Genomic DNA, 25,851 nt, shown 5'->3' with positions numbered 1-25,851 from the left:
CCCCAATTTAAATTCTTTAAGGGAGAGGTAAAAGTTTCTCCAGCCGCAGGGTCTCGATTGCCTTTAGCCCAAAATATTCCACATGCCAAAGAGACGCATCTTGGGGAGGCCTGTTCTCATCATAAAACAGGCAATATTAAATTACTTCTGAGTTTTTATAGCTTTGTAGGTTTGGTGTCTCTGAAGAAAGAGAAAGTCTGTGTGATGTGTGTGTGTGTGTGCGTGCATGCATACACACAACAGGGAGGGAGGAGAAAAAAGAATTAACATTATTGAGCACCTCCTAAGTGCCAGGCCCCACATTATGCTCAGTCTTTTACGTAACACGAGGTGGTCGGTATCATTATTCCCTAACCCCACTCACTGAGTCTAAGTCTGCACTCTGTGTTCCCATATTATGTTGAACTCCTTCCTCGTATTTACCTGAACTGTGCTTCCATAATTACTGGCATAACTTTGGTTCACTGTGTCTCCGCTAGACTGTATGCACCCTCCCTTGTGAGTCTGTCTCGTCCGTCACTGTCACCGCATTGCCTGGTAGAAAGCCTGGCACTTAGAGACAGAGGAGACACATCATACTCAACTTTAACTTAAAGCCCACCATCCTAGTTCTTAACTTGGCAAAAGAGAGGGAGAAAAGGAAGGGAAAATCTCTTTATTTGCCCCCCTTCCATCCTCATCTCACTTAGACGCGGCCTCCGCTGCTGCAGGGAAAGGATGGCCAGAGCCGAAGTACCAAGAAAAGCGAATGAAGTTGTCAGATCTTGGATTTTGAGTTTCCAAGGTTCCAGGTCTTGGCAGTTTAAGGGATTTTTATCTTTAAGGCTGTCAGAGACCCTAACCCTCAGGAAGATGCAGTATTTAGAACTGTTTGTTTGAATTAAGATCATGGTTAATTAATAAGGAGGGTTCTCAGAGCCCCCTAGGTGGTGGACCGTTGCTGCCATGAAACCACCCATGGTCACAGGCAGTGGGAAGGCCAAGGGCTCACCTCTGCCTCACCCCAGTGCCCCAGGATCTCGAGACTTCAACTAATTAAAAAAGTCACCCCTCTTCCTAAGGTGATGGTGAGGAGCTGATATTCTGGAAGGAAGGAAGGTACCTGATTTTGGTTTTATTTCTGTTTGAGTTCGAATGCCTTTATGCTGGTGTGTCCTCCAGTTTATTACCATCAGCGCCATTCACTTGCCCAGTCTGCTCTCTAGTCTCCTGCCTGCCCCTTGGCCCCTGTGGGCATTTGCATTTGTGACTCCTGGGGTGGTTGGTGTCCCCTGTCCCTGTCACTTTAGACTATCTAGGGTTCAATGAGAAGTTGGGGAGGGTAGCAGATAAGAGCTCTGCCCTCACCACCTCTTAGCTGAGACATCTTGGATGGATTACGTCCCCTCAGAGAACCTGCTTGTCTGCTGTAGAGTGGGAGTCATGGTTATACCTACCTCACAGGGGTACCACAAGGATGAAATAGGATAGCGCTCATAACGCACTTTAGTTGGCACAAAAATACATGCTTGGGATTAGCCACTTTATGGTTTCCAGAAGGAGAACGTTGGCCAACGTGCGCGGGCACCAGCCTCCCAGTCCTAGGTTGGCGTTTGTATGAGGAACCTGAAGTCATCTCAACTCATCAATGTTGAAAACCCGTGATGGGCCCTGGAGCTACCCTGCTGGCTCTCTAAACCACGCATCAGCGCTGTTTCCTGTAATGCAGTCAGGTGCTGAGGCCGAAAGCAGAAGTGGGTGCTATTCTTCTGGGACCAGAGGACCCTGGCCCAGCCACTTAAGGAAGAAGCTGGTGGCAGGTGTTACTTTCTGAGTGTGACAAGAAGCTGAGCTCGCCCAATTAACTCTGCTGAGTGTTTTCACGAGGGGCCAGAAGTAATTCCTAAGTGGAGACAGATGTGGAAAATCTAAAATTCTTGGAAACATGTCATTAATCATGACCCTCGGCTGAGCTCACTGCCTCCTGGCAATCTTTCAGAAATCCCTTATGAAAACTTTGAGTCCCGCTCCTTCAAAGGGTGATGACTTTGGAAGTTGCAGTCAGCTGCATGATGCCGAGTGATTTCAAATCGCAGATGAAAATGCGTCAGCTCTTCCTGGAGGAAGCCGGCATTTCCTAATTTTATTTAAAAGAACTCTCTTGAATCTTCCGAGAAATTACTGGTCTTCAACTTGGCTTTTCCAAACTGAATAATGGACCTTCAGGGCACTAAAGAGATGAAGTATTTGGTAGCTAATGCGTTCTTACTGTGTCCCTGGGGCCCGGGTCAGTCATTATGTTTAGCAGTTTATAGATGTGGTCTCTGACGTTCAGTCAACTGTCCTGAGGGCCGACTAGGACTAAGCACGAGGCTGGAGGCGCAGGCCGATTACGAGACAGCCTCTGGTCTTGCGGGGTTCTCAGGGCACCAGGGCAGACAGGCAGGTGAATGAATAGTTACAGTGGGTCAGCATCCAGAGGCCAATTCCCTCCACATTTCCCTCCGTTTGCTGACTCACGGTCTTGCCAGCGTTTGTATGAGGGAGAAGTGAGAGCTGCTCCCTGCTGAAGCTTTCACTTCTGGCACCTTCCTGTCCCCCATGGCTTCAGACAGAAGAAAGGAACTCTTCACAAAATGCAGTGCCCCACCTTAGAGGACCCTGACTCTGCAATCCTAAGTGTAGTAAGAAAACAGGGATGGATGATTTTGTTGTCTAAAATCACCACTGGATTTTCTGGGTTTTTTTTTGTGTGTGTGAGGAAGATCAGCCCTGTGCTAACATCTACCAATCCTCCTCTTTTTTTGCTGAGGAAGACTGGCCCTGGGCTAACATCCATGCCCATCTTCCTCCACTTTATATGGGACGCTGCCACAGCATGGCTTGCCAAGCAGTGCGTCGATGTGCGCCCAGGATCCAAACCGGCGAACCCCGGGCTGCCGAAGCGGAGCGCGCGCGCTTAACCAGTTGCGCCACTGGGCCAGCCCTCTGTTGGTTTGTTTTTATAACATTTATTGTGTGGTTTTTTTTTTCTGATTACAAAATTACAACATGTTCATGGAAGGAAAGCTAGACAGTACAGAAAAATATACTTAAAATAAATCATCACTTGGTGATTTCACTGCTCTGATTTTTTAATAGGGCATGGCTAGGTCAAAGAGCATGAATTTTTTTAGGTCTCTGATACACTTTTCCAGTTTGGCACCAGAAAGTTTCTGCCTGTGTAAGCTTTCATTGGCAATACAAGCTTGTCCCCCATCCCCTCACCCGCACACTACCACTGCATTTCAAGTTTAGCTCTAATTTTAATTTCTCCCTGGGCAGAGTCTCTTTTTTGTTTTCATATCTCAAAGGTGCTCATTTTCTGGGCTACAGTCTCCTGGGTAGGAGAAACCACTATCTGTGGTTGGTTAGAGGCTGCAGCCTTCATTTGTACTTTCCTGTATATATGCATGAATTCATCCACTATTAAGAACCCTGTATGTGTTAGGTATTATGCGAGGTGCTATGGGGAATACCAAGGTAAATAAGATGTATAAGTAGCTCACAATCTGATAGGAGAAAGACTTAGATAACTCTAACACATGTGATTATGTGCCCCAAGAGAGGAACAGTGCTATGGAAATCCTTGGAAAGTGGAGGGACAGTAGCATTTGATGCGAGCCTTCAATTCATGTCAATAAATTTTTCATGTATTCAGCCAGTGTTCATTGAGCACCTTATATCTGCCAGGCACTGGGCAAGTTGATAAGTGGACAGTGTTACATAAAACAAGTATGGTCCTCCCTCACATGAAGCTTACAAGAACACATAGTAGTATTATGAAATAGGGTGAGTGATGGATGAGGAGGAGAGTGTGGTCAGGGCAGGCTTGCTTGAAGAGGTGCTGTTTAAACCGAGATGAGCAGTCAGTTATGCCAAGAGCTAAGGCAGGAGTGGGGGAAGAGGGGTGCTGTGGATTGGGAAAGAAGAATCCAGGTAGAGAGAGGTACACGTGTGAAAGGGCCCAAGGCAGGAAAGCGTGTGGAATGTTGGAGAAACTGAAAGGAGACCAGTGTGGCTCTGGCATAGAGGGGCGAGGAAGAGAAATGGGTGAAGGTTAGGGTTAGGAGAATTAGGCAGGGGCCTGATGATGTAGGCCCTTGTGGGCAATGCTTGCTGTGTGGAGAATGGATCAGGAGGCAGGAGGGGGGCAGAGTGAAGGATGCAGTCGCAGTCGTTAGGGGACAGATGATTGATGTTGGGGGGACTAGAGGATGGTGTGGTGATGGAAGAAGTAGACGGGTTTGAAATTGTATTGGAGGTAGAAACTTAGTGGCTTCTAGTCTGTGCCAGACCCAGGGCTGGGCCTGAGGGCGTAGAAATGAAAGAGGTGCTCTGTCCCCCGGGGCCTTAGAGGTCTGGCAGCATTGAAGGTTGTGGCGGGCAGACAGCAGAGCATGGGATTTCTGTAAAGGGGATTTCCTTCCCTTATTCAGCAGCTATATTCCAGTATATGAACAAAGTATCTCTCTGAGGTGGCATAGAATATTACTCCTAGTCTGTAATTTTTTCATAAGGGGCAGGAAGAATCTGTTACTCCCAAGAGCCTGTCTTTGTTCCTTGGCTTGCCTGTAGTTTCTCTTTCTCTCTGTGATTTCAAACCTGAGCTCCCTGCTGGCCTTGGGGTTTGGAGACCTGAGTTTGTATTGCAGCTCTGTTAGTAACTTGCTGTGTGACCTAAAAAGATCCATAACTTCTCTGGGCCTCATTTGCATCTGTAAATGGGAATGATACTGATCTGATTCCAGGGTCATTGTGAAGATCAAATAAGGTATCTTAAAGTGCTTTGTAAAATATGAAGTGCAATACGAAGTGCTGTAGAAATGTGAGGTATCATTATTATTTCAATGAAATATTTATTATCAGTGAAATAAAACAACAAAAGTTAAAAGCAAAGCATTCCACCAGGGAAGGGCAGAGTGATCTCCAGGTCACTCTGAAATGGCAGATTAAGCATAGATAGCTCTCCTTCAAGAGCTTGTTGTGAATGCTATTCCTCTTCTCTTTTATTTCATCCACTGGGATAAACTGTTTCCTCTCCTGTCTCCTTCCATCAGAATGGTTTTCAAAACAATCCATTTCACTTTAGATTCCAGGACCCATTTGATGTAGAAGCCAAAGCATCTGCTTGGAGACCAAGAGCCTTGTGAGCAGAGATGCTGTGGTTTGCAGGGCCTTGGTTCCCAGCAGACGGTGTGCTCCCAGGAGTATGTGTAATTGAGTTTGGGGGAGGAAGGCAGTCGAGGGCACCGAGCCACGAAAAACAGTCAACAGCGCAGAACCAGCCCACACGCCACCTAAACAGGGCAGTTTCAAGCCAAAGCTTTAGGCTTTCTTTTAGATTTTAAAGGGAGAAATTCTCTTTTTTTTTTAAGTAAGACTTTTTTCCCTTTTTAAATAAAAGGCATAAATGCTTAGGAAATAAAGTGCAGTTTTTTTCCCTCCTTGAAGCATTTTTTTTTTTAAATTTGTCTTCCAGCTGTTAAAATGATAGATTGGAAGACCTATTCTATTTTGACCAAAAAAGAAAGTGCCAATAGGTGCAGTTAACTACCCCATGTAAAAATAAATGGCTAGTATATAACACAGTTTACCAGAGTTCTTTCTGTGCTCTCATATGCTTGTTTCTTTGTTATTCTTTTTATTTTCTTCATTAATTTTCCCTAAAGTAATACATGTGCTCCTTGTAACTAATTAAACAATTTGAAGATGTATAAAGAAAAAATTATAATCTCTCCCCTCCCCCCACTCCCCACTTCCATCCTTCTGAGATAACCAGTGTAATGTTTGGTGTATATCCTTCCTTACCTTTCTCTAAGCTCCTGTTTAAATGGATATAGGGTTTGTGTATGTATGTGGTTATTTGTTTTGTCAGAAGTAAGATCATACTTTGTCTATTATTTTGCAATTTATTTTTCCCACTAGATAATACATCATGGGTAGGTATAAATCTAATTCACTCAAAAGATATAGAGGTACCACAATATATTCAGCCATTTCTCCTTTGACAGATATTCAAGTTGTTACCTGTTTTTTTCCCACTAAAAATCTTGTATTTAGATGTCTTTATATACATATCCTTCTTTATTGGTGCTTTTATTTTTATAGATTACATTTAAAAAAATAGTATTGCTGGGTCAAAAGATTATATATATTTAACATTTTAATAAATAAGACCATCCTACTTTACAAAGAGTTCTAGTAGTTTACATTCTCCCCAGCAGTATATGAGTACTTCCATTTCCCTAAATCTTTACCAATATGAGATATTCTTTCCCTTCTTCCCTCCCACCCTCCATCTCTCCCTCCGTCCGTGCCTCCATCTATCTCTATTATTTTATTTTGTGACCAAGCCGATGGGGGAAAATGGTATCTCATAGTTGCTTACTTTGTATGTTCTTTACTACTAGTGAGATTGAACACTGTTTCACGTTAATTGGACTTTTCATTTTCCTCTTCTGTGAATTTATTTTTTTCCTTCTCCCCAGAGTCCCAATGCATAGATGTATATCCTAGATGTAAGTTCTAGTAATTCTGTGTGAGCCTCCACTACAGCGTGGCAACTGACAGACGGGTGGTGTGGTTCCGAGACCAGGAAGCGAACCTGGGCCGTCAAGGGGGAGAGCATGGAACTTGAACCACTAAACCGTCGGGGCTGGCTCTTCTGTGAATTTCCTTCACCCATTTTTCTTATGAATTGTTTGCCTTTTTCTCAACAAGTTATAGGGGCTCTTTGTACATTTCTATATTACGGATTCCATATGTGTTTCAAATATTTTTCCTAATCTATTATTTGTTTATTAAATTTTTCCTACTTTTCTCTTCATAGTGTCTGGATTTCTTGCCTTGTTAAGGAATAATTCCCCCACCTCAAAGTTATATGAATATTTTCCTAAATGTTCTTCTAATATTCTTCTGGTTTTAATTAATTTAAACCTGAACCTTTAATCCCTTTGGAATTTATGTTTATACATAGTGAGAAGTAGTGGTGAAGCTTTGTTCTAGATATGCCAGCACCATTTATTTCATAAGCCATCTTTTCTATTTTACATTGAAATCCCATCTTTGGGATTTCATAATTATTTCATATTCATAAATATTCAAAATATTCATAAATATTATTTCATAAATAAGTTCCTTTATTGTATCTGTTTCTGAACTTGCTCTTCTCATCCGCAGACCTGTTTGTCTATTCTTATGTTAATATCATATCTTTTTATTATAATGTCTTTATAATAAATTTTTGTTATCTTTAAGACAAATTCCCTAAGTGTTTATTTTTTATAACTTTCTTTACTATTTCTTGGCTAATTTTCTTGGATATTTATTATTGCATATGAACTTTAAAATAATTTTTTATGTTTCCCCCCTCCAAAAAAACTATTGGTATTCTTACTGAAATTTAATTGAAATTTTGTAGTAATTTGGGAAGGATTGACCTATTTATTTATGTATTTATTCATTTATTTATTTTGGTGAGAAAGATTAGCCCTGAGCTAACATACGTGCCCATCTTCCTCTATTTTATATGTGGGACGCCTGCCGTAGCATGGCTTGTTAGGAGGTGTGTAGGTCCGCACCCAGGATCTGAACCCATGAACCTTGGGCCACCAAAGCCGAGCGCACGAACTTAACCGCTACGCTGCCAGGCTGGCCCGGGATTGACATTTTTAGGTAATTAGTCTTGTCTACACAGGAGCATGCTAACTGGTTTGGAACTTATGCATTCTATTTCTATATTTTGTTGTTTTTACCCTTAAAATTTTAATATGTATCACGGATGGATTGTCTAAAGTAAAACAATATTTCTCTGTTTGTCCTGAATAATCAAGGACCTTAGAAAGTTTTAACTCTGATCTCTCTTCCATCTTCAGTGTTGTTATGGTCAAATATGTAATATAGTCAAATATTGTCAAATTTGTTTTTATTTCCCCATTTAGCTTTGTTTCACTCAGTCAATACTTCTTTAAATTTACCAATATACTTACTAATTTCTTTGCTCACTGTTGATTCTAAAGTCTCACTTATTTTCTGTGTTCAGTTTCCTTTCTGTTGGAGAATGTTCTTGAAGTAATGGTAAACTTGCTCAGTCTTTGAACATGTCTTTTGCCCTTACTCTTGATATTTTAGAACTTTGGATAGCATGTATAATGATTATGAAAGTTATGTATGCCTCTTTAAAAGTTTCCAACCAAAACAGAAATAGTTAATGTAAAAACTGAAAGTTTTTCATTCCTTTTTCCCTCAGTTTCTGAGTCCCAGAGAGAACCACTGTTTGTAGTTTGCTCTCTGCCTTCCCCATGTGGATAGAAAAAAAATGTGTATGTACACAAATGCTGTACTTTTTTCCTAAGCATAAACAATCATGTTCAAATTTTTTATTAAAAAGTTATAATGTATACAATTTTACATTATTTTTAAAGAACAGAGTATGTCCATTTCTCCATGTCAGTATAACAAAATCTCCCTCATTCTTTGTAGTGGCTGTATAGTTTCTCATTGTATTGATACACCATAATTTAAAACTCTTTTCCTGTTAGCGGACAATTAAGTTGTTTCTTCTTTTTTTTTTGCTATTGCACAATATGTTTTACTGAACATCCTTTTACTTATGTGAACATATCTATGGTATAAATCCTAGATATTTGACTCACCCAAAGGATGTGCACTTTTAATATGTTAGTAGATATTCTTGTCTTCCCAAAAGATTGTTTCAGTTTACAGCCCTGGAGTATATCTGGCTCTAATTTTTGTTTTTCTTCTGGTTCCTTAGAATTTCCACATTGATTAGTCAACAGTGGAAAATCTGAAGAGATGCGAGCAGGAAAAAGAAACTAAGACAGGTGGGTAGTTGCATTGTTCATACCCCTCTACCACAGCACCGGGCGTGTTTGCCTAAATGCCTTTATTTCCGTTTCAAGAAATTAAAGAAATAGGTTCCAATAGGAATAGGTTCCTGCCTCATGAAGAAAAGGCAGGATGGCCCTTTTCAGAAGTTATATACCGTCTCGCTGCAATTTCTCAGTGATGATTCCATTTACAGACACTTTCTTTATAGCATCAGAAAGATAGTTTACCTCTGATGCCTTAACAGAGAATGGCTTTCTTCAGCCATCCTCTGAAGCAGATGGGATCATACACAGGAGTTATTAGCGAATTTGGGCATGATGCCAATTTTCCTGTCCACCGTTTGTTTGTTGTAAAGCTATTTTCATAAAGACTAGGGTACATTACAGGAATTTTGATATTGTGATAGAGGAGCAGAAGCAAGCAAAACCCAGCCCACGGAAACAAGCAGAGCCCAGTTGTCTGATGAGGAGAGATGGTGTAGGTCCCTTCCAGTTGGAAGAAAGTTGCAGTTCATAGAACACGAGTGGCCTGCCGGGACGTACGGCCACCTTGGGTCAGTGGTCGTATTTTTATAGTATCTAAACATTTCTGGCATAAGTTGATTTTTAACAGCCTCTGATCCATGATCCGCCCACTTCCTCTACCCACAACCTGCCCACCCCGTTTCAGCTCTGTCTCCTTGCAGTTAGGGCAGAATCGCCAGCCTTTATTTCTCTGTCCAAGTCCTGGTAGTCCTGGGAATTTGGGGGATTTTCAGCTGCTTTGAATTCCCTCTAGCCTAGCCTGCCTCTAGCATCTCTCCTAAGATTCCCATTCTCTGTTGGCAGAGTGTTGTCTGGTGGGCAGCTGCCCTTCCCTGGGGGTTGGAACTCCCCAGGTGCTTATCAGCAAGTCTTCTGGGCCTTGCCCTACAGTGGCTTCCCAAGCCACCAGGCTTGTGTCCTGTTCTGACTCAGTGCCCCTGGGAATCCCCTTGGATGCAGATGTTTGCAGTGACTAGGATGCGGCAGTCAGCTCCCAGGACTGTTTATCTGGCCAAGGCCAATTTAGGAGGGCAAGCCTCCAGAGGGCCTTCCATTCCTACTGCTGTGAGAGCACTGGGGCCCAGAGCCACCAAACCTTGAAGATGCTGGGGTTATATGAAGTCTAGAGCTGGGGTTTTTAACCAGGGGTTTATGGTTGGCTTCTGGAATGCAAGATTCCCCTGTAATCATGGGTACAGTTTTTTGTGTATACGTATATATATATACTTTTCTGGGCACAGTGTCCATAGCTTTCCTCAGATTCTAAAATGTGCCTGTAACCTCTCAATTTTAAAAACTAATGGTTTAGAGAGAGCCTAAAGTGTTGTGGGGCACTGTGTCTCATTGGGTATCAGCCTCCCAGATGCCAGGATCTTGGGATACCTCACCCAAGAAACCTCTAGGTTTTTCTGTTTAGAGGTGAACTAGGACAAATTACCTAATATCACTGAAGCTCAGAGCCATCGCATGGGATGTCCCAAAGTCCAATCATGAAATTGCATCCCCAGCCCATTTCATCTCACTGAACACACCAGGGGTACTGAACACACTATGCAAGCTTTCTGGTTTCTGAGTCCATAGCTCAGAAGGGCTGCTCCAGGCAGCTACACTGATGGCAGTGAGAAGAGCATTGGTGGCTAAACTTTAGTCTGGCTTACCACTGCCAAGAACAGCATTAAATGCTTTATGTGCGTTATCTTCTCTCATCCTCACATCCCTCTTATGGTACATATGGAGAAACTGAGGCACAGAGCGATCTAGTAACTCACCAGAGATGACACAGCCAGTAAGTCAGTAAGTTATACATGACCCAAGCACATGAGCTTAACTATCAAGGATGAAAGTAAAGGGCACTTTTAGAAAAAAAAAAGTAAGCAGAAAAAATATGGGTTTGTTTAGTGTAGGGCAAACTGCCCTGTTGTATATTGTAATACTGAGAACATTGCTCTGTTATAGCAGACACAAAAAACTGTGCTCACAGCAGTGATCTTAAATTATTAAGAAAAAGTTAGTGGGTAAGACATTAATGCATTATTGCAATACATGGGAAGAATTTCTATCCGTTATCATTCAGATAAGGTTTTTTTTTTAACAGCTTTATTGGGATATAATTCACATACCATGCAATTCACCCATTTAAATTGTACAGTTCAGTGGCCTTCAGTATAGTCACAGAGTTGTGCATCTATCACGATAATCAATTTTAGGACATTTTCTTTACCCCAGAAAGAAACCCTGCACCCTTTACTCGTCACCCTCCCAGGCCCCCAGCCCTCCCCAGTCCTAGGCAACCACTGATCTACTTTCTGTCTCCAGATAAGGTTTTGATATTAAACGAGTAACAGTGTGGGAATCTTGGTGATCTGGAGTGAGTCATTCCCTGAGGAATAATCAGACAAATGAAATTTAACTCTAATGTATTTTATAAATGGGTTTATTAGCTAAGAAGCTACAAGCATGTCTTTGATATGCCTGAATTTGGGGTTGACATAGGCAAAGCCGAGTTTTTGGTGAGTAATTTCCGCTTGTCAACATCGCCTGTCAGATAGGCTCTTCTCAGCGAGCAGCTGTAAAACGATGATGGTTTCACGGGGCTGCATTTCTCCACTGACGTCAGAACCAATGGTAGTTCAGCACAGGATCATTTTTCTGTCATCGGAATCCCTGGCTTGGTTTCTCTCTGCCCTGCTGTAGTTGTCGATGTGAAGGACGCTCATGTAGATGCCCATCACTCTCTGAAATTCAAGAGACAGCAGCATAGGATCCTGTTAGGCACTAGGAGGACTTAGAATTGCATGCTCTTCAACTGTTCATGTTAGCAGATCTGCTGTATATCTCCCCTGGCTCATTCATTCGTTCTTCTAGAAAATGTTTAGGAGGCACTGTGTATGCAGCAGGCGCTGTGGGCGGTGCTCAGTAAATCACTCTGAAAGCTCCTCCTCCCCTTTATTACAGTGTGTGACCTAATTTGATGATAGTCATTTGCACTGAAAGAAGCCAGAGGGCAGGGGATTTGGTAACAGAACAGTTCTCTGATGGGGATGAGACGGATGCGGTATCATCCACATCAAGACAAAGCCATCACTAGGATGCACCGTCCTAAAGAACATGCACTGAATCGGGAAGGAGGAAATGCAGATTCAGGTCCTGATTCAGCCACTAACTGGTTGGAGGACTTGGGTGACTCACGTCACTTCTCTGAGCCATGACCTCTCCATTGTGAGGGTTAGAGAATGCAGTCCTTCTCAGAACACCTTCAGTGCCGTTGCTGGAAAGAATATGTACTTAGTGAGTGTTGAATGGGTGACTGAAGGAATGAAGGAACATTCTGTAATTCTAGAGAATGCTGCTCGAGCAGAGCTCTGACAGGCCAGGTGACTGGGAGACAGGTGTAAATGAAGACCAAGGAGAGCCTCCCTTCCTTCTTCCAGTCGGTCTCCTCCTGCCACTTTAGCCCGTTTAAGCCCACCTCTTCCTGGGGCTCCCATGTCGTCTGCTTCCCTGAGCCAAAGAGAGGCGCCGCCTTTGAGGCCTTGGGCCCAGGAGCCAGCCAGGCCTGGGTGTGAATCCTGGCTGTGTGTGAAAGGATCTAATTACACAGGGCCACTGTGAAGCGTAAATAAGAGGCTACATGGAAAGCATTTGTTACCACATGTGATAACGTAGTATATATACCCCATAAATGGTAGCTATTTTTATTTCATTACCACCATTGTTGTTTATCTGGTCAGGGGCCAGGCCTTAGACGGTTATTTTAGTCACTGATGTGACAGTGCAGATGTTCTTAAGTTCTTATTTTGTTTGTTTGTTCATTAATTCCTTCATATCAGTATATTTATTGAGCATCTTCCATGTGTGAGGAACTGTGCTGTGTGCTGGGGATACAGTGACAAACAGGAAAGTCAGGGCACCTGTCCTTTTGAAGCTGGTTGGGAAGGCAGATACTGAACAAATGCATCAGCAGCTGCATTGTGGCAAGACAGGGAGCTCTTATCTTTTCTGCTGGCTGAGGGAAGAGGATGTGCCGGCTGAGGGGCCTCTGTCCTGGGCCACTAGGATTCCACAGAACACTTGGGCTGGGGGCGGGCTGTCCCGTGCAGACTCAGTGCCTGGAAGCGAGGGGTGGAGGGGTACTGGGAATCTTGTGCAAACTGTGTTAATGTGGGCCAAAGGCACAGGTGCGTCTGCGCTCTCTGCTCCAATGAGGTGGCTCCTGGCTCACCAACATGCGGCTCTTCCAGGTTCCCAGGGAGGCTGTTGTTGAATTAGCATTTTCCTATGTTGTGTTTTGTGGGTTCTGAACTCTGCTTCTATCAGAAGGCAGAAAGAATGGAAGAGAACTTTGTTCCTCCTCCAGCTTAAGACAGGAGAGCCGCAAGCCCTTTTGGCACTGCCTCTGGGCCTCCAGTGTCTGTGCCTGTGAGTGACTTGTGACGAGACGCCCTCACCGCCCCGGAGGCTCACTCACCCCACGCTCGGGAGAAGGCTCTGAAAATTGGCCTCCCTCCCTCCTCCCTTCCTTCAAGTCTCTGCACCAGCATCACCTCTATCAGAGAGGCTCCTTGTCCACTCTAGAAAACCGCACTCGCCTCTCACTTTCTATCCCTGTAGTGCTTTTTGCCACCTGATATTTATTCTATTTATTTGTTAGTACGAGTTGCTCCACTAGAATGTGAGCTTCGTGAGGGCAGAGTCTGTTTTGTTCATTGCAGAATCTCCAGTGCCCGGTGAGTATAAATATAAGGATAAATATAAAGAAGGGGAGAGAGTAACTTCCTTAAAGTTAGTAACTGTGTGTAAACGACTGGACTCCTGAGCCCCACGCTGCCTTATACATATTTTTGTTGTAACTCTTAACTACCAAGCTTTTTAGAGATTCTTATTTTAAAGATTCATATTCAGAAGTGGTCCCTAAGTTATTTTCTCTCTCACCACGTGTGTCGGCTCTGACACCCCCCCCCCCATTAGTAACAGAGGCTGACGAGGGCAGTGATCATCAGCTAGAAAGCACGCCCCCCATCCCCTGACCTGGCATTATTAGAATCCCCGAGGAAGGTGAGGGGATATAGTTTGAAACTGTCACCCAGTGATTCTGGTAATTCTGATATGTGTCCCACCACTACTTGGTTAAGAATTAAAAGTTTATGGGCCAGCCTCGTGGCTTAGCGGTTAAGTGTGCGCACTCCGCTGCTGGGGGCCCGGGTTCGGATCCCCGGTGCGCACCGAGGAACCGCTTCTCTGGCCATGCTGAGGCCGTGTCCCACATACAGCAACTAGAAGGATGTGCAACCATGACATACAACTGTCTACTGGGGCTTTGGGGGAAAAATAAATAAATAAATAAAAAATTAAAAAAAAGAAATGAAATAACATTCAAGTTGCTGGACCATTTTTTTGGGCCGGCCCCGTGGCTTAGCGGTTAAGTGCGCGCGCTCCTCTGCTGGTGGCCCGGGTTCAGATCCCGGGTGCGCACCGACGCACTGCTTCTCCGGCCATGCTGAGGCCACGTCCCACATACAGCAACTAGAAGGATGTGCAGCCATGACATACAACTATCTACTGGGGCTTTGGGGGGGGGAAAAAAAAAAAAGTTTATGAGTTGCTCTCCCTAACTAGACCATGAACTTCTCTCAAGGGCACAGTGGTGTCTTACTATTTTCGTATCCATGGCATCTAGTCCCAAGCCTGGTACACATTGATCAGTAAAATTTTATTGGATGAATTAATTAATATTAAGAGATAATACCTTCTTTTCATCCTCCACAGTGGATTTTGGGCATGCTTTTTATAGAATTCTAGAGGGATTGCAGGGCTGGAAGTAACATTAGAGATCACTGTGATTATCCGTTGCTGCATAACACATCACACCCCCAATACCTAGTGGTTTAAAACAACAGCAGTAATTTATTATCTTTCATGGTTTCTGTAGGCAGGGATTTGGGAACAACTTGGCTAGTCAGTTCTGGCCTGGATCTCTCATGTGGTGTTACATAGTGGCTGATGCTGGAGTGGCCAGGGGCCAGCAAAGCTAGGGACTGCCAGCTGCCTCTCTCTCTCTGCTGTCTCAGGACTCTCTGTGTGGTCACTTCACGGGGCTGGTTTGGGTTACCTCGCAGCATGGCAGCTTCACATTTCCTACATGCACCTCAAAGTTCCAAAGACAAGTGTCCCAAGGGAGAACCAGGTGGAAGCCATGTCACCTTTTCTAACCTCATCTTGGAAGTCCCATAGCATCACTCTGTTGCATTTTGTTGGTTAGAAGCAAGTCACTAGGGCCAACACATTCAAGAGCTTGCAAATTAGATTCCACTCTTGATAGGAGGGATGCCAAAGAATTTGCAGACATATTGCAGAACCACCACCGAGATGCACAGTTTACCCCTTCATTCCACACTTGAGATCCCTGAGGTTTGAGGGGGAACAACTTGCCCGGAGGCTCCCAGCCTGGCATCAGCAGAGCTGGAGCTCAGTTCAGCCCCTGGACCTTTGGCTGGCCTGCTTGGAAGTGATCTCACTTTCCCTTCCTGCCTTCCCTCCGTAGTATGACGGGGACTGCCAGTTTCTGGGAACCTTGCTGAGTCCTCACCAAGTTCAGATAATGTGTAAACAGCAGGAGGCCTGGGGAGACCCAGCATGCCTGGTCCCAAGCAGTCATCCAGCTGGATTATTCTGCCTCTTTCCAAGACCTCCGTAGAAGCACAGACTTTCATGGATTGAAGAGTTAGTATCACAGCTCCAGTCCCCAGCCCCAGCCCGACATGAGGAACCAACATGGCCCTGCCTCAGGGTGAGATACAGCTGCTGAGGGGGTGGGAGTTTTACAATTTGTACCCCAAAACAATTATTTTTACTGTTGCTGTGAAGTTAGATCACAAAAAATAGAATTTGGTGGCAGAATTCAGAGTATCAACCCAATATCACTGAAAAGATTCTGAATATTTTTGCATCCAGCTGAAAATTCTGACTAGAGTTTTGTTAAGCATGCGTAAAACACATCTGGGTGTATGTTTTAGCCAGCATCGTAGAATGTTTTCTTGAGACTTCATTGCTTTCTTGTCCTTTCTTCAGAAATGCCTTACTGTGAGGTTGGGGATAGAGGAGAAAAAGGGGAGAAAAGGGAATGGATAGTTTTTAACAAACCCTTACTATGTGCCAGGCATGATGCTAGTGCATTTCCACACTTTCCAGCCTAACAGTACAGGCTCGACCCTGCTCCGCGCCTGGTGGCTGTGTGACCTTGGGCGAGCTCCTTAACCTCTCTGTGCCTCAGCTTCCTCTTCTGCAGAACAGCAATAAGAATGCTTTCTACTTCACAGAGTTGCTGTAAAATTAAATGAGATAATACCTGTGAGATGTTTAGCACAGTCTGGCATGCAGTAAGGCCTCCGTAAATGCTGACTCTGATTATTCCCCCACACTACCTTTCAAGGCAGTTGCTATACCCGCATTTTACAGGAGAGGAATCTGTGGTCAGGTGAGTTGCCCAGCTGTAGGGGCAGAAGCTCAGCGACCCCAAAGTCCTGTGCTGTGTCCACCGCACCATGCAAGACTCCAGGCGGCTCTGCCAGGCCTTCTCGACATGGAGTAGTGGTGGACAGAGGGACTTGGGGGGCTTCATGCCTACAGGGCCCCCATGTCAGGGTCCTAGAGCAGGAAAATTGGAAAAGGCAGGGCCAGGAATCCACTTAAAGAGCAGAATGACAGAGAATGTTCTAGGCAAAGGGAACAGTCTCATGACGGCCCTGAGGTCAGGAAGAGCTTAGCTAGTTTGAGAAGTTAAAGAACAAAATGGACCAAGGAGAGAGTAGAAATGAGACAAAAGGACCCAGAGGAAGGCAGGGCCGGATCACTGCAGGACTTCGGGGGCTGGTGCACAGAGTTTGGATTTTGCCAGATGTGGAATAGAAAAACATGGAAAGTCGAATGAAGCAGGGGAATCACAAGGTCCAATGTCTGATTTGTGAACCTCACCCTGGCTGCTTGTGCAGAAAACAGGCCTTGGGCCAAGGGCAAGGGGGAGGCAGGGATGCGGTGAGGAGGCTCCACCAGGGGTGCAGGTGAGAAACGATGGAGACCGCGTGGTGCATGTGGACGGGGGAGGTGGGAAAACTCAAGCTCTGTTTTGCAAGTAGAAATGACAGGCCCTGTTGACAGATTGTACATGAGTGGTGGAAAAGGAGCGGAATCCAGGACGGCTCCAGGTTTCCAGCTTGAGCAGTCGCGACGGAGTGTGCCTTCACTGAGCTGGGGGAGGCTGGAGGGAGCAGGCTTGTGACTTGACATCTGAAGTTTGAAATGCTGGTGAGAAGTCCAAGGGAGTTAAGTGGGCAGGTGGACTGGCAAGTCTAGAGCTCTTAAGAGAGGCCTGGGGCTCTTTGGGCATCATCAACACGTACTATTAGGGGAAAGGGTAAGGACCCCCAGGGAGCAAACAGAAAGAAGGGGACCCTCTAACACAGCAGTCTGTAACAAAGGAGGCACCTGTTTGGAGGAGTTGAGAAGTGGCCTCAGAGGTTGGAGGGAGGCCGAGAGGGTGTGGTGTTTGGAGGTCCTGGAGGAGAGTGATCTGAGAAGGTGTTCATGGGGACTGGCAACCCGGAAGTCACTGAGGACCTTGCGTGACTCCAACACCCTGCCCTTTCCTCCACACCCAGCAGCCTCCCAAAGTCAGTCTCTCCACTGCCTGCACCCAGGGCTGTGTGGCGCTGGCCCTCAGGGTGCAGAGGCCGGGGCCCTGCCTGACTGCCTCCAAACGAAGCCTCCCTGGAGGCCGCTCCTTGAAGGGCATCAGGCACTGCCCTGGCAGGGGACGGGCTCCTCTCTGGTGACTCCAATCTGGGTGTGTCCCTGAGGCCCTAGGTGAGCTGGGTGCTGGTCCCCAGCAGGCTGCACGTGGCTAGAACCAGCCACCCTGCCCTGTCCCAGGTTCTGAGAATGTGCTCAGTCTGGGGCCCTGACTTTTCTGCTGGCCGCAGTGCTTCTCTGGTTCTGGCTGCCCATCACAGAGAAAAGCCGCTTGCCTTTGAATTTGAAGAATGCCAGCTCAATAGGCCTGGTATTTCCATCAGGTTTCCACAGCCCTTTCTTCCCTCAGAGAAGCCTTAGAGAGCATTTTCCCCACCCTCAGGAGGCCTCTCCCATGGGACCAAGTCCTACTCTGTGCTCTGTGTCCTCTGAAAAACGGTCTGCTTTCTTTTTGTGTGGTTTCTGCAAATATTTAATTTAAAAAAAAAGAAAAGAAAACAGGAAATGACCTTTCTGGTATATTTGGGAAACGATTTGGAGCTGTAATGGAATCTGCCTGAGCAATGAGGGCTAATAGCTGCAAACTTGGAACAGACCGTGTAGCTCTTGGCAGAGCCCGGGGCCTCTTCAGTTTACAAAGTGAGGGGAGAAGTAAAGACCAAGGGAGAAGGTGGCTTCCTGTGGGGACACCTGACAGTGCCCAGAGCAAGCACCTGCAGGAACCGCTGCCTCTGACCCTGGGCACCAGGGGTCTGGAAAGCTGAGTACAAGGGCTCCTCCCTTCTGTCCAAGGCATTCAGGGTTAAACCCCTCACAAGCATCTAGACCCCGGGAAGGCACTGAGACCTTCTGAGGATGAGAAGGAGTGAAAGAGCATCACTCTAGCACCCCAGGGGGCTCGAGCTGAGACGGAAGCTACTGCATTGCTGTAGACCCTGATTGGCTGGTGGCTCTGCCTGGTCTCCCCTCTATCCAACTTCTCTGTAGAGCTCAGCCCAAGATCACCTCTTCAAGGAGGCCTTCCCTGACCGTGCAACCTTTGACTGAACCATTCACACGCAGAGAACCCTGTTCTCTTCTTCCATAGCCCTTTTCACAGTCTGTGATGCTAGATTCATTTACTGTTCAATGTCTTTTTCTCTTATCAGATTGTAAGTGACTTTTAGTCTCCAGTGTGTACCCCATTCCTGGCACGATGCCTGGCATGTAGAAGGTGCTCCATAAACACTGAATGAATGAGTGCAGTGTCAGGACTGGAAGAGACTCAGAGATCATATTTCAACCTTCATTATTCAGATGAGGAGAAAGGGACTCATCGGGGGTCTGATTGAGCCAGGCCTTTGGCCACTGTTATGATGCAGGGCTGCACACCCCTTTGCTTTTTCTACCTTGGAATCTTCTATTCCAGGGGAGAAACTGCTTTTAGTCACTCATTCATCAGATATTCATTGAGCTTCAGCTGTGTGCTAGGCCTCTTGGATATGGCAGTGCACACGCCAATCAGGGCAGCCATTGTTGTGGAACTTGAATTCCGCTCAGCATTGTAGAGCACTAAAGAAGGAAGTATAAGTTTGGGCCTTCTGTGCCCCATTCAACATGGAGTAAAAACAAAGGCGTTTAATGACAATGTCAAAAGGACAGTTTTATTGACAAGTCACCCAACAAAAATGGACCATGCTTGTGATTTATTAATTGCATGCCTCTTACGTCTAGTGAACTCAGATGCTGGGCTGGATGCCTGCACTGGGGACCTTCTGCCACACCACACACACCCTGTAGAGATGTAATGTCACTGGGGACTCCCAAGACGAAAGAAAGAGCTCTAGACGAGGATTCAAGAACTTTGGGCAAGTCACTTTCCCTTTCTGAACCTCGGCTTCCCCAGCTATGAATGAGAGGCTTGTCTAGATGAGCTCTGGGATCCCTTTCAGTCTGATTATTCTACAAATGGTTTTGAGTTAAGTGGAAAAAATAAATTAAGGTGGATCTCTAACTCCTACCTTGTAGCAAATAAATTCCAGTTTAATCAAAGATTTAAATGTGAAAAATAAAGCCATAAAAGTACGAGAAATAAACAGGGAGAATTCTTTACTAATTTCAGAGTGGGGAAGACATTTCTAAGTATGATCCAGAACCTATAAACCATGAAATAAAATATGCCAATTTTTATTGGATCAGTTTGACTACATGAACAGAAAAAAATGTGTGCCTGGGGAGAAATGCCAGAAATAAAGTCAAAGAACAAATGACGAGTAAAAAATACTTGTAACTTTTCTTAAGGCAAAAGACTAATTTCCTTAATATATAAAGAACTCCAACAAATCAATAAGAAAAAGAACTACAATCTGATAGAAAAATGGGTGAAGGGATTTGAACAAATTGCACAGAAAAGGAAATACACATGGAAAGATACTCAACTTCACTTGCAAGAGCAATACAAACTAAAATAATCAGATACTGTTTTTACCTTTTGAATAGGAAAAAAAAAAAAAGACAGTGTTGATAAGAATATAGTAGAACAAAGTGCTCCTCATATATGTCCAATGGGAATTAAATAACCTCTGTGGAGGAGAATGTGGCAATATCTGTTACAATAAAAAAATTCACAAGTCTTTTAATGTGGCAATTCTACTTTTATGGAAACAACCCCAAAGTCCATCAATAGGGAAATAATTAAATCAGTTTACAGCAGTGAGACAACAGAGTAGCATGCAGCCAATAAATTTATTTTAAAGATTTAGTTCTATAAAGACTTTGGGTTTATTTCTAGTGTTTTGATATAATCAGTGCAGCAGTGGCCTCAGGGTGATCTGGAATTGTTTCCAGGATATACTTTTAAATGAAAAAAAAAGCAAGATGGAAAACATCTGCTTTAAACGAAAATTTTTATTTAAAAAAAGAGAAAAAGGAAAGGGAGGGAGGGAGCAAGGGAGGGGATATATATACAGTCATGTACCGCATAACGATGTTTCAGCCAGTGATGGACCGCGTATATGATGGTGGTCCTGTAAGGTCAGCACCACGTAGCCTATGTGTAGTAGGCTATACCATCTAGGTTTGTGTAAGTACACTCTATGATGTTCATACAGGGACAGAATCACCTGACGACGCATTTCTCAGAATGTATCCCTGTCATGAAGTGACGCGTGACTGTATTGCAGACTCTCTCTGGAGGAAACACATGACGTCCCTGCCTTGGGGAGGGGAGGGTATCGGTGAGAGGGAGGCCACCGAGCTTACTCTTTTTCCTTTTGTACCTTTTGAGTTTTATACCACAGGCACACATGTGGAAAAATGAAATAATTTTAAAAGAAAGTGGATGTTTCACTGTAAAAAAAACAATTTAAAAGTCACTCAAATAATATTAATATATGTGATTACATCACTGAGATTCTTCTTCATTTAACAATACGTGAACATTTTCCCATGTCTTTTAAAAATATTCATAAACATTTTGATGCCTGAATGGTATTTCATTTTAATATAAATTAAATATGTATATATTTCTCTGTTGTCCATTTAGGAGCTCATTTTGGTGTCTTTTTTACTATTATAAATAATATAATAGAATATATATTATAAATATTAACATTATAATAATATTATAAATAATACTATGTTGAACATCTTTGTACATTTATTTTCATGCACAACTTGGATTATTGTTTTAGAATAAATTATTATAAACTGACTTAGTGGCTCAGGGATATGAAAAACGTTGAGGTTTCTTGATGCGTCTTGTCAAGTCCTCTCCAGAGAGGTCCTGGCAGTTTATACTCTCATTAACGACCATTTTCTGACGCAGTTTCTAACTGTGAGGATTCTTTCATTTCCCCATTTGCTGTTGACTTTAAAGAGCAGAGAGTGAGGGAAGGATACAGATGTTGAAGAAAAATGAAATTTTGCGATTGCAGTGTAGGTCCAAGAGCTCCCCAGACAAGACCCGTCTTTGGAATCGCTTTTCTCTCGGGGGTGGGGCCGGGGCAGCCAGAGCGCCTTGGCCCAGGATTGGGCTCTGAGCTTGGCACACTTTCCTCTCTGAGCCAGTAGGGTCAGCTTCCTGCACTGGGCAGCTCGTAAGGTCAGACGGGAAGGGTGGGAGCCTAGGGTGTCTGTTCCAGCGGGAAGCTGGCCTTTTAGATGGAGCCTGTAATCCATCCCACGGTGTCAGATCCTAGAGTTGGCAGACGAGCATCAGCCTGGTAGTTGATGGTGTACAGAGGTCCATCTCAGCAGTCTGAGAAGGAGGTGCTTTATCATCCCCACAGATAGCAGGCGAGGGAGGAAGATAGACAGACAGACAGATTCAAATTAATTCAACGAGGCTGGAGCCTGTGGGCTCAGCTGCCAGGATGAGGCCTTTCGGTCTGGCCTGGTGCAAGTCCAGTCACAAATCCCTGATCTCATGGAGCCGACATTCTCGTTGGAGGACAGGAGCCGAAGAGACAGGGCTTAGGGAGACCGTGTGGCCTGCCCAGGTCTGTTCCTTCCCGTTGGCCACAGTGGGTGTAGTGGGGAGGATGACTCTGGGCCAAGAAGCCCAGGAGTCCGCCTGAGACCTTTCTGAGTCACGGCCATAAACTCACCTCACTGAGCTCAAAGGGCTGTTGTGGCAATTAAGTAAATGAGGTACGGAAAACAGGTAAGCACTTGGTAAATGTTACCTTTACTATTTTTTGTGTGTGTGTGTGTGAGGAAGATCAGCCCTGAGCTAACATCTGCCAATCCTCTTTTTTTGCTGAGGAGGACTGGCCCTGGGCTAACATCCGTGCCCATCTTCCTCCACTTTATATGAGACGCCGCCACAGCATAGCTTGCCAAGCAGTGTGTCGGTGCGCGCCCTGGATCTGAACCGGCGAACCCTGGGCCGCTGCAGCGGAGCACGCGCACTTAGCCGCTTGCGCCACTGGGCTTTACTATTGCGCCCCTACCTTTACTTTTATTGTTGGGATTGTGGTGATAATTTTTATTCTGTGTGATTATTGCAATATGTGATTATTGCAATAGGCCATTCCTCTGTTCTGAAGCTTTGAGCAATTGCCCCAGAGGGAGATTGCAGGAGTGCAACTTCTGTGACCAGCAGAAGGAGCCACCTCTGGAACTTCTGGGAATTCGGGTTTTTGCTGAGAAGGAGCCAGAGCACAACTAGGGCAACATCTTTCTCTGCAGGCAGCCAAGAGAAGATAGGCTGGGCGCGCCCTCTGCTGGAGCTTGGGGGATTGCCTCAGACAGAATTCTGGCCCTGCCTTTATTTTACAGGTCAGGTAACTCCTGAAGAACCTGAGAGGGGCAGTCTTGCTTGTGGCCTCGTGGCAGAGCCAGGTTCAAAACACAAGGTCATGTCTTTCCTCCTTTTCTCTTTCTGCTGCAGGACACCACCTTGTCTTCTCTCTCTGATCTTTGAGTGCCCCCAAATTATTCTCTTGGTGTCTCTTCTGTGCTGGGTATTGTGGGGAGATGTGGGCGCAGCCTTCTATACTGGCCAGCCTCCCCTTACACGCATGCACACACACACACCCAGTCCCCCCTTACACACAGGCACATGCACCCACACACCACTCACTGACTCAGCCCAGCCCCCCTCACACAAACACTCTCTCTCTCTCTCCAACTCTCACTGACTGAGCCCCACCCTGGGTGCTTTCCAGCACTCCCTGCCAATGTCAGTCACTTTCTGAAAGCATTACACAATAACTTGGGCTTATTACAAAAAGATAGTCTAATTGAAAGTAAGTTCCCCTTAATCACGAAGAACCTTGACAAGGTTTTTTCTTGTATCTGCCATCTTTCCCCACAGAAACTGGGTTTTATTTTAGGTGTGGTTTTGCAACCTACATTTTGCTGTGTCTGTACAGGTCCATCTAGTGCATTTCTTTACGAATACTTAATAATTCTTGTAATGCCCAGCCTCCCAAGGGACATTTGGGTGGCTCCCTACAGCTTGCTGTTACCGACCACATGCAGTACATATCCTCACCCTGTAGAGAGCATAGGCATTGGCCTGAGTGTGTCTAGAGCAGGGGTTTGCTGGGCCCACCCCACTTGGAGGACTGTGAGCACCTACAGTCAGGCCAGTGGCTTAGACCACCCCCCACTTCCTAACTCAGGGTCTGCCACATAGCCAGAGTCTCTGCGGTGACTGCGTGATTTGATTGCCTTCAAGAAATCATAGGTGCTCAATGAGACATACTAGTGTCCCCCTGGCAGATGAGCCTTTTTTATAGCAATACGTATTGTTGGCAAGGCTGCAGATAAAGAGACAATCTCATGTGCTGCTGGTGGGAATATAAAGAGGAACAGTACTAAATTTCTACGTTTTTTCCCCTTAATTTTTTGTCATCATAAATACCACTGTGGCATTCAGGAAGGCAACTTGGAAACGTGTCAAACAACGTGTATAAAAATTATTTCACCCTTCCCTTTAGCCCAGCAGTTCTGCTCCTAGGAACGTACTCTAAGGAAGTAACAAGAGATAGGCACAAAGATTTACATCAAGACCCAGTGCTGCTATAATGGGGGAAACTGGAAAATGTCTCCATGTTCATTTCTAGGGGACTGGCCAAATAAATTATGGTACATCCAAGTACACATATACAAAATCATCTAGAGGGAACTTTAATGACATGTTCTAGAATGTTCCAAAGAGCAGGCTATAAAATACAATGTGTAGTATGATCCCCAAATAATTTTTTTATGTATATGGCTTGTCTTTATATGTATAGTTCTCTTTTCTCTCTAGCTTGTATTATAAACTGCCAGGGCTGTTAACCACCATCTCTGTAGCAATAACTCCTAATTTCCTACCTTTCCTTCCCGTGCCGTCCCCCATCTCTCGTCTGAGCTCCCGCCCCATATCTCCATGTACCTACTCCACCTTTCCCCTTGGAGGGCTCACAGGCATCTCAGAGTTAACATGGTGAGACAGAACTCTTAATCTTCACCCCACTGTCAGTCCTCAAAATATTCTTCCTCTGTTACTCCCCATCTTATAAACCACACTTCTGTCCACCTACTTATTCATGTCAGAAAGGTCACTTTTGCATCAAATACCAAGTCCTGTGCATTTGTCCTCCAAATTAATCTAGAATCTGTCTGACCCCCATCACCACCTCCTTCCTCCACCCACCATCTTCTTGCACTTGAATTTCTGCAGGAGCTCCCTAACTTGCTCTCTTCTGGGCCCTGCTTGACCCAGATGCCAGAGTCATCTTTGAAAATGCAGATCTGATCGTTCATGACCTGGCCTAACCTAGCCCTCAGGACCAAGTTACAGATGTGATCTGGCCCCTGCCCAGCTCAGCAGCATCCTGAGTGTCACTGCCCCTCTCCCACCATACCCCAGCCTGCCGGCTCTTTCATTTCTTCATCCCACCAAGCCCTTCCCTCCTCAGAGCCTTCACACATGCTATTCCCCTCTCTGTAATGCTCTTCCTCTACTTGTCCAGATAATGCCTATTCTTCCTTAGAGCTCAGCTAAAACGTCACTTCCTGACTCCCCCGCCTTGGTCAGGCCTGGGTAGTCACTCTGCGCCCTGCCTTCTCCCTGGAGGCCCTGAGCACCATGGTAATTACTGAGGTATTAGGTACTCGGATGCTGCCCCCAGTAGACTGTAAGCCCCCTGAGGGCAGGGACCACCGCTGACTTGTTCTTTGCTGCATTTGCAGCATCTAAGCCAGTGCGTGGCACAGGATATTGATAAGCAGATATTTATCAATAAATTTACTTAGAGAAAAGACAAAGGATCTTCTTTACAATGTTGATGCTGGTTTCCTGGGTGTGAAATTACTGGTGACTTATTTTGTTCTTTGTACTTTTCTGTGCTTTCTGTTTTGTCTTCAGTGATCAAGGCAGTACCTGTCATTTTTTCAAAAGACATCAGTGCTGGGGACCAGAGCTGAGTCTTCTCTGCAGAATGCACCTGACTCACCTCTGCCCTCCCGTCCTGTCCCCACAGGCCTGAAGAGCGATGCACCAGGCATGATGGAGGTTGAGTCCTCCTACTCGGACTTCATCTCCTGTGACCGGACGGGCCGTCGGAACGCGGTCCCTGACATCCAGGGAGACTCTGAGGCTGTGAGCGTGAGGAAGCTGGCTGGAGACATGGGCGAGCTGGCAATCGAGGGGGCAGGTCAGAACCCACGGGTCTCGAGCACTCCTGCCTGGGGGAGACCCTCTTCTGGGCTCCTAGACTGCCTGCTCACTCTCAGAGAA

At 45.2% G+C, this 25,851-nt stretch overlaps 1 protein-coding gene across 9 annotated transcripts in view; it reads left to right on the top strand.

The window, feature by feature from the left end:
• Positions 1–25,851, top strand: part of PKIG (cAMP-dependent protein kinase inhibitor gamma) — a 79,015-nt gene that overhangs the window by 48,746 nt on the left and 4,418 nt on the right. For 5 of the 9 annotated variants that reach the window (XM_058562645.1, XM_058562642.1, XM_058562641.1 and 2 more), the window contains 2 exons: positions 8,795–8,864; positions 25,595–25,768. In XM_058562645.1, the coding sequence (XP_058418628.1) occupies positions 25,618–25,768 (151 nt within the window). In that variant the 5' untranslated portion in view covers positions 8,795–8,864; positions 25,595–25,617. The remainder of the gene's footprint in view (positions 1–8,794; positions 8,865–25,594; positions 25,769–25,851) is intronic. The other 4 variants (XM_058562648.1, XM_058562639.1, XM_058562638.1 and 1 more) reach the window with 1 other exon arrangement.

This window comes from Diceros bicornis, chromosome 19 (assembly GCF_020826845.1).
Source record: "Diceros bicornis minor isolate mBicDic1 chromosome 19, mDicBic1.mat.cur, whole genome shotgun sequence".
Classification (NCBI taxonomy): Eukaryota; Metazoa; Chordata; class Mammalia; order Perissodactyla; family Rhinocerotidae; genus Diceros; species Diceros bicornis.
Note: the sequence above shows the minus strand (reverse complement) of the source record. Positions and strands in the feature narration are given on the sequence as shown.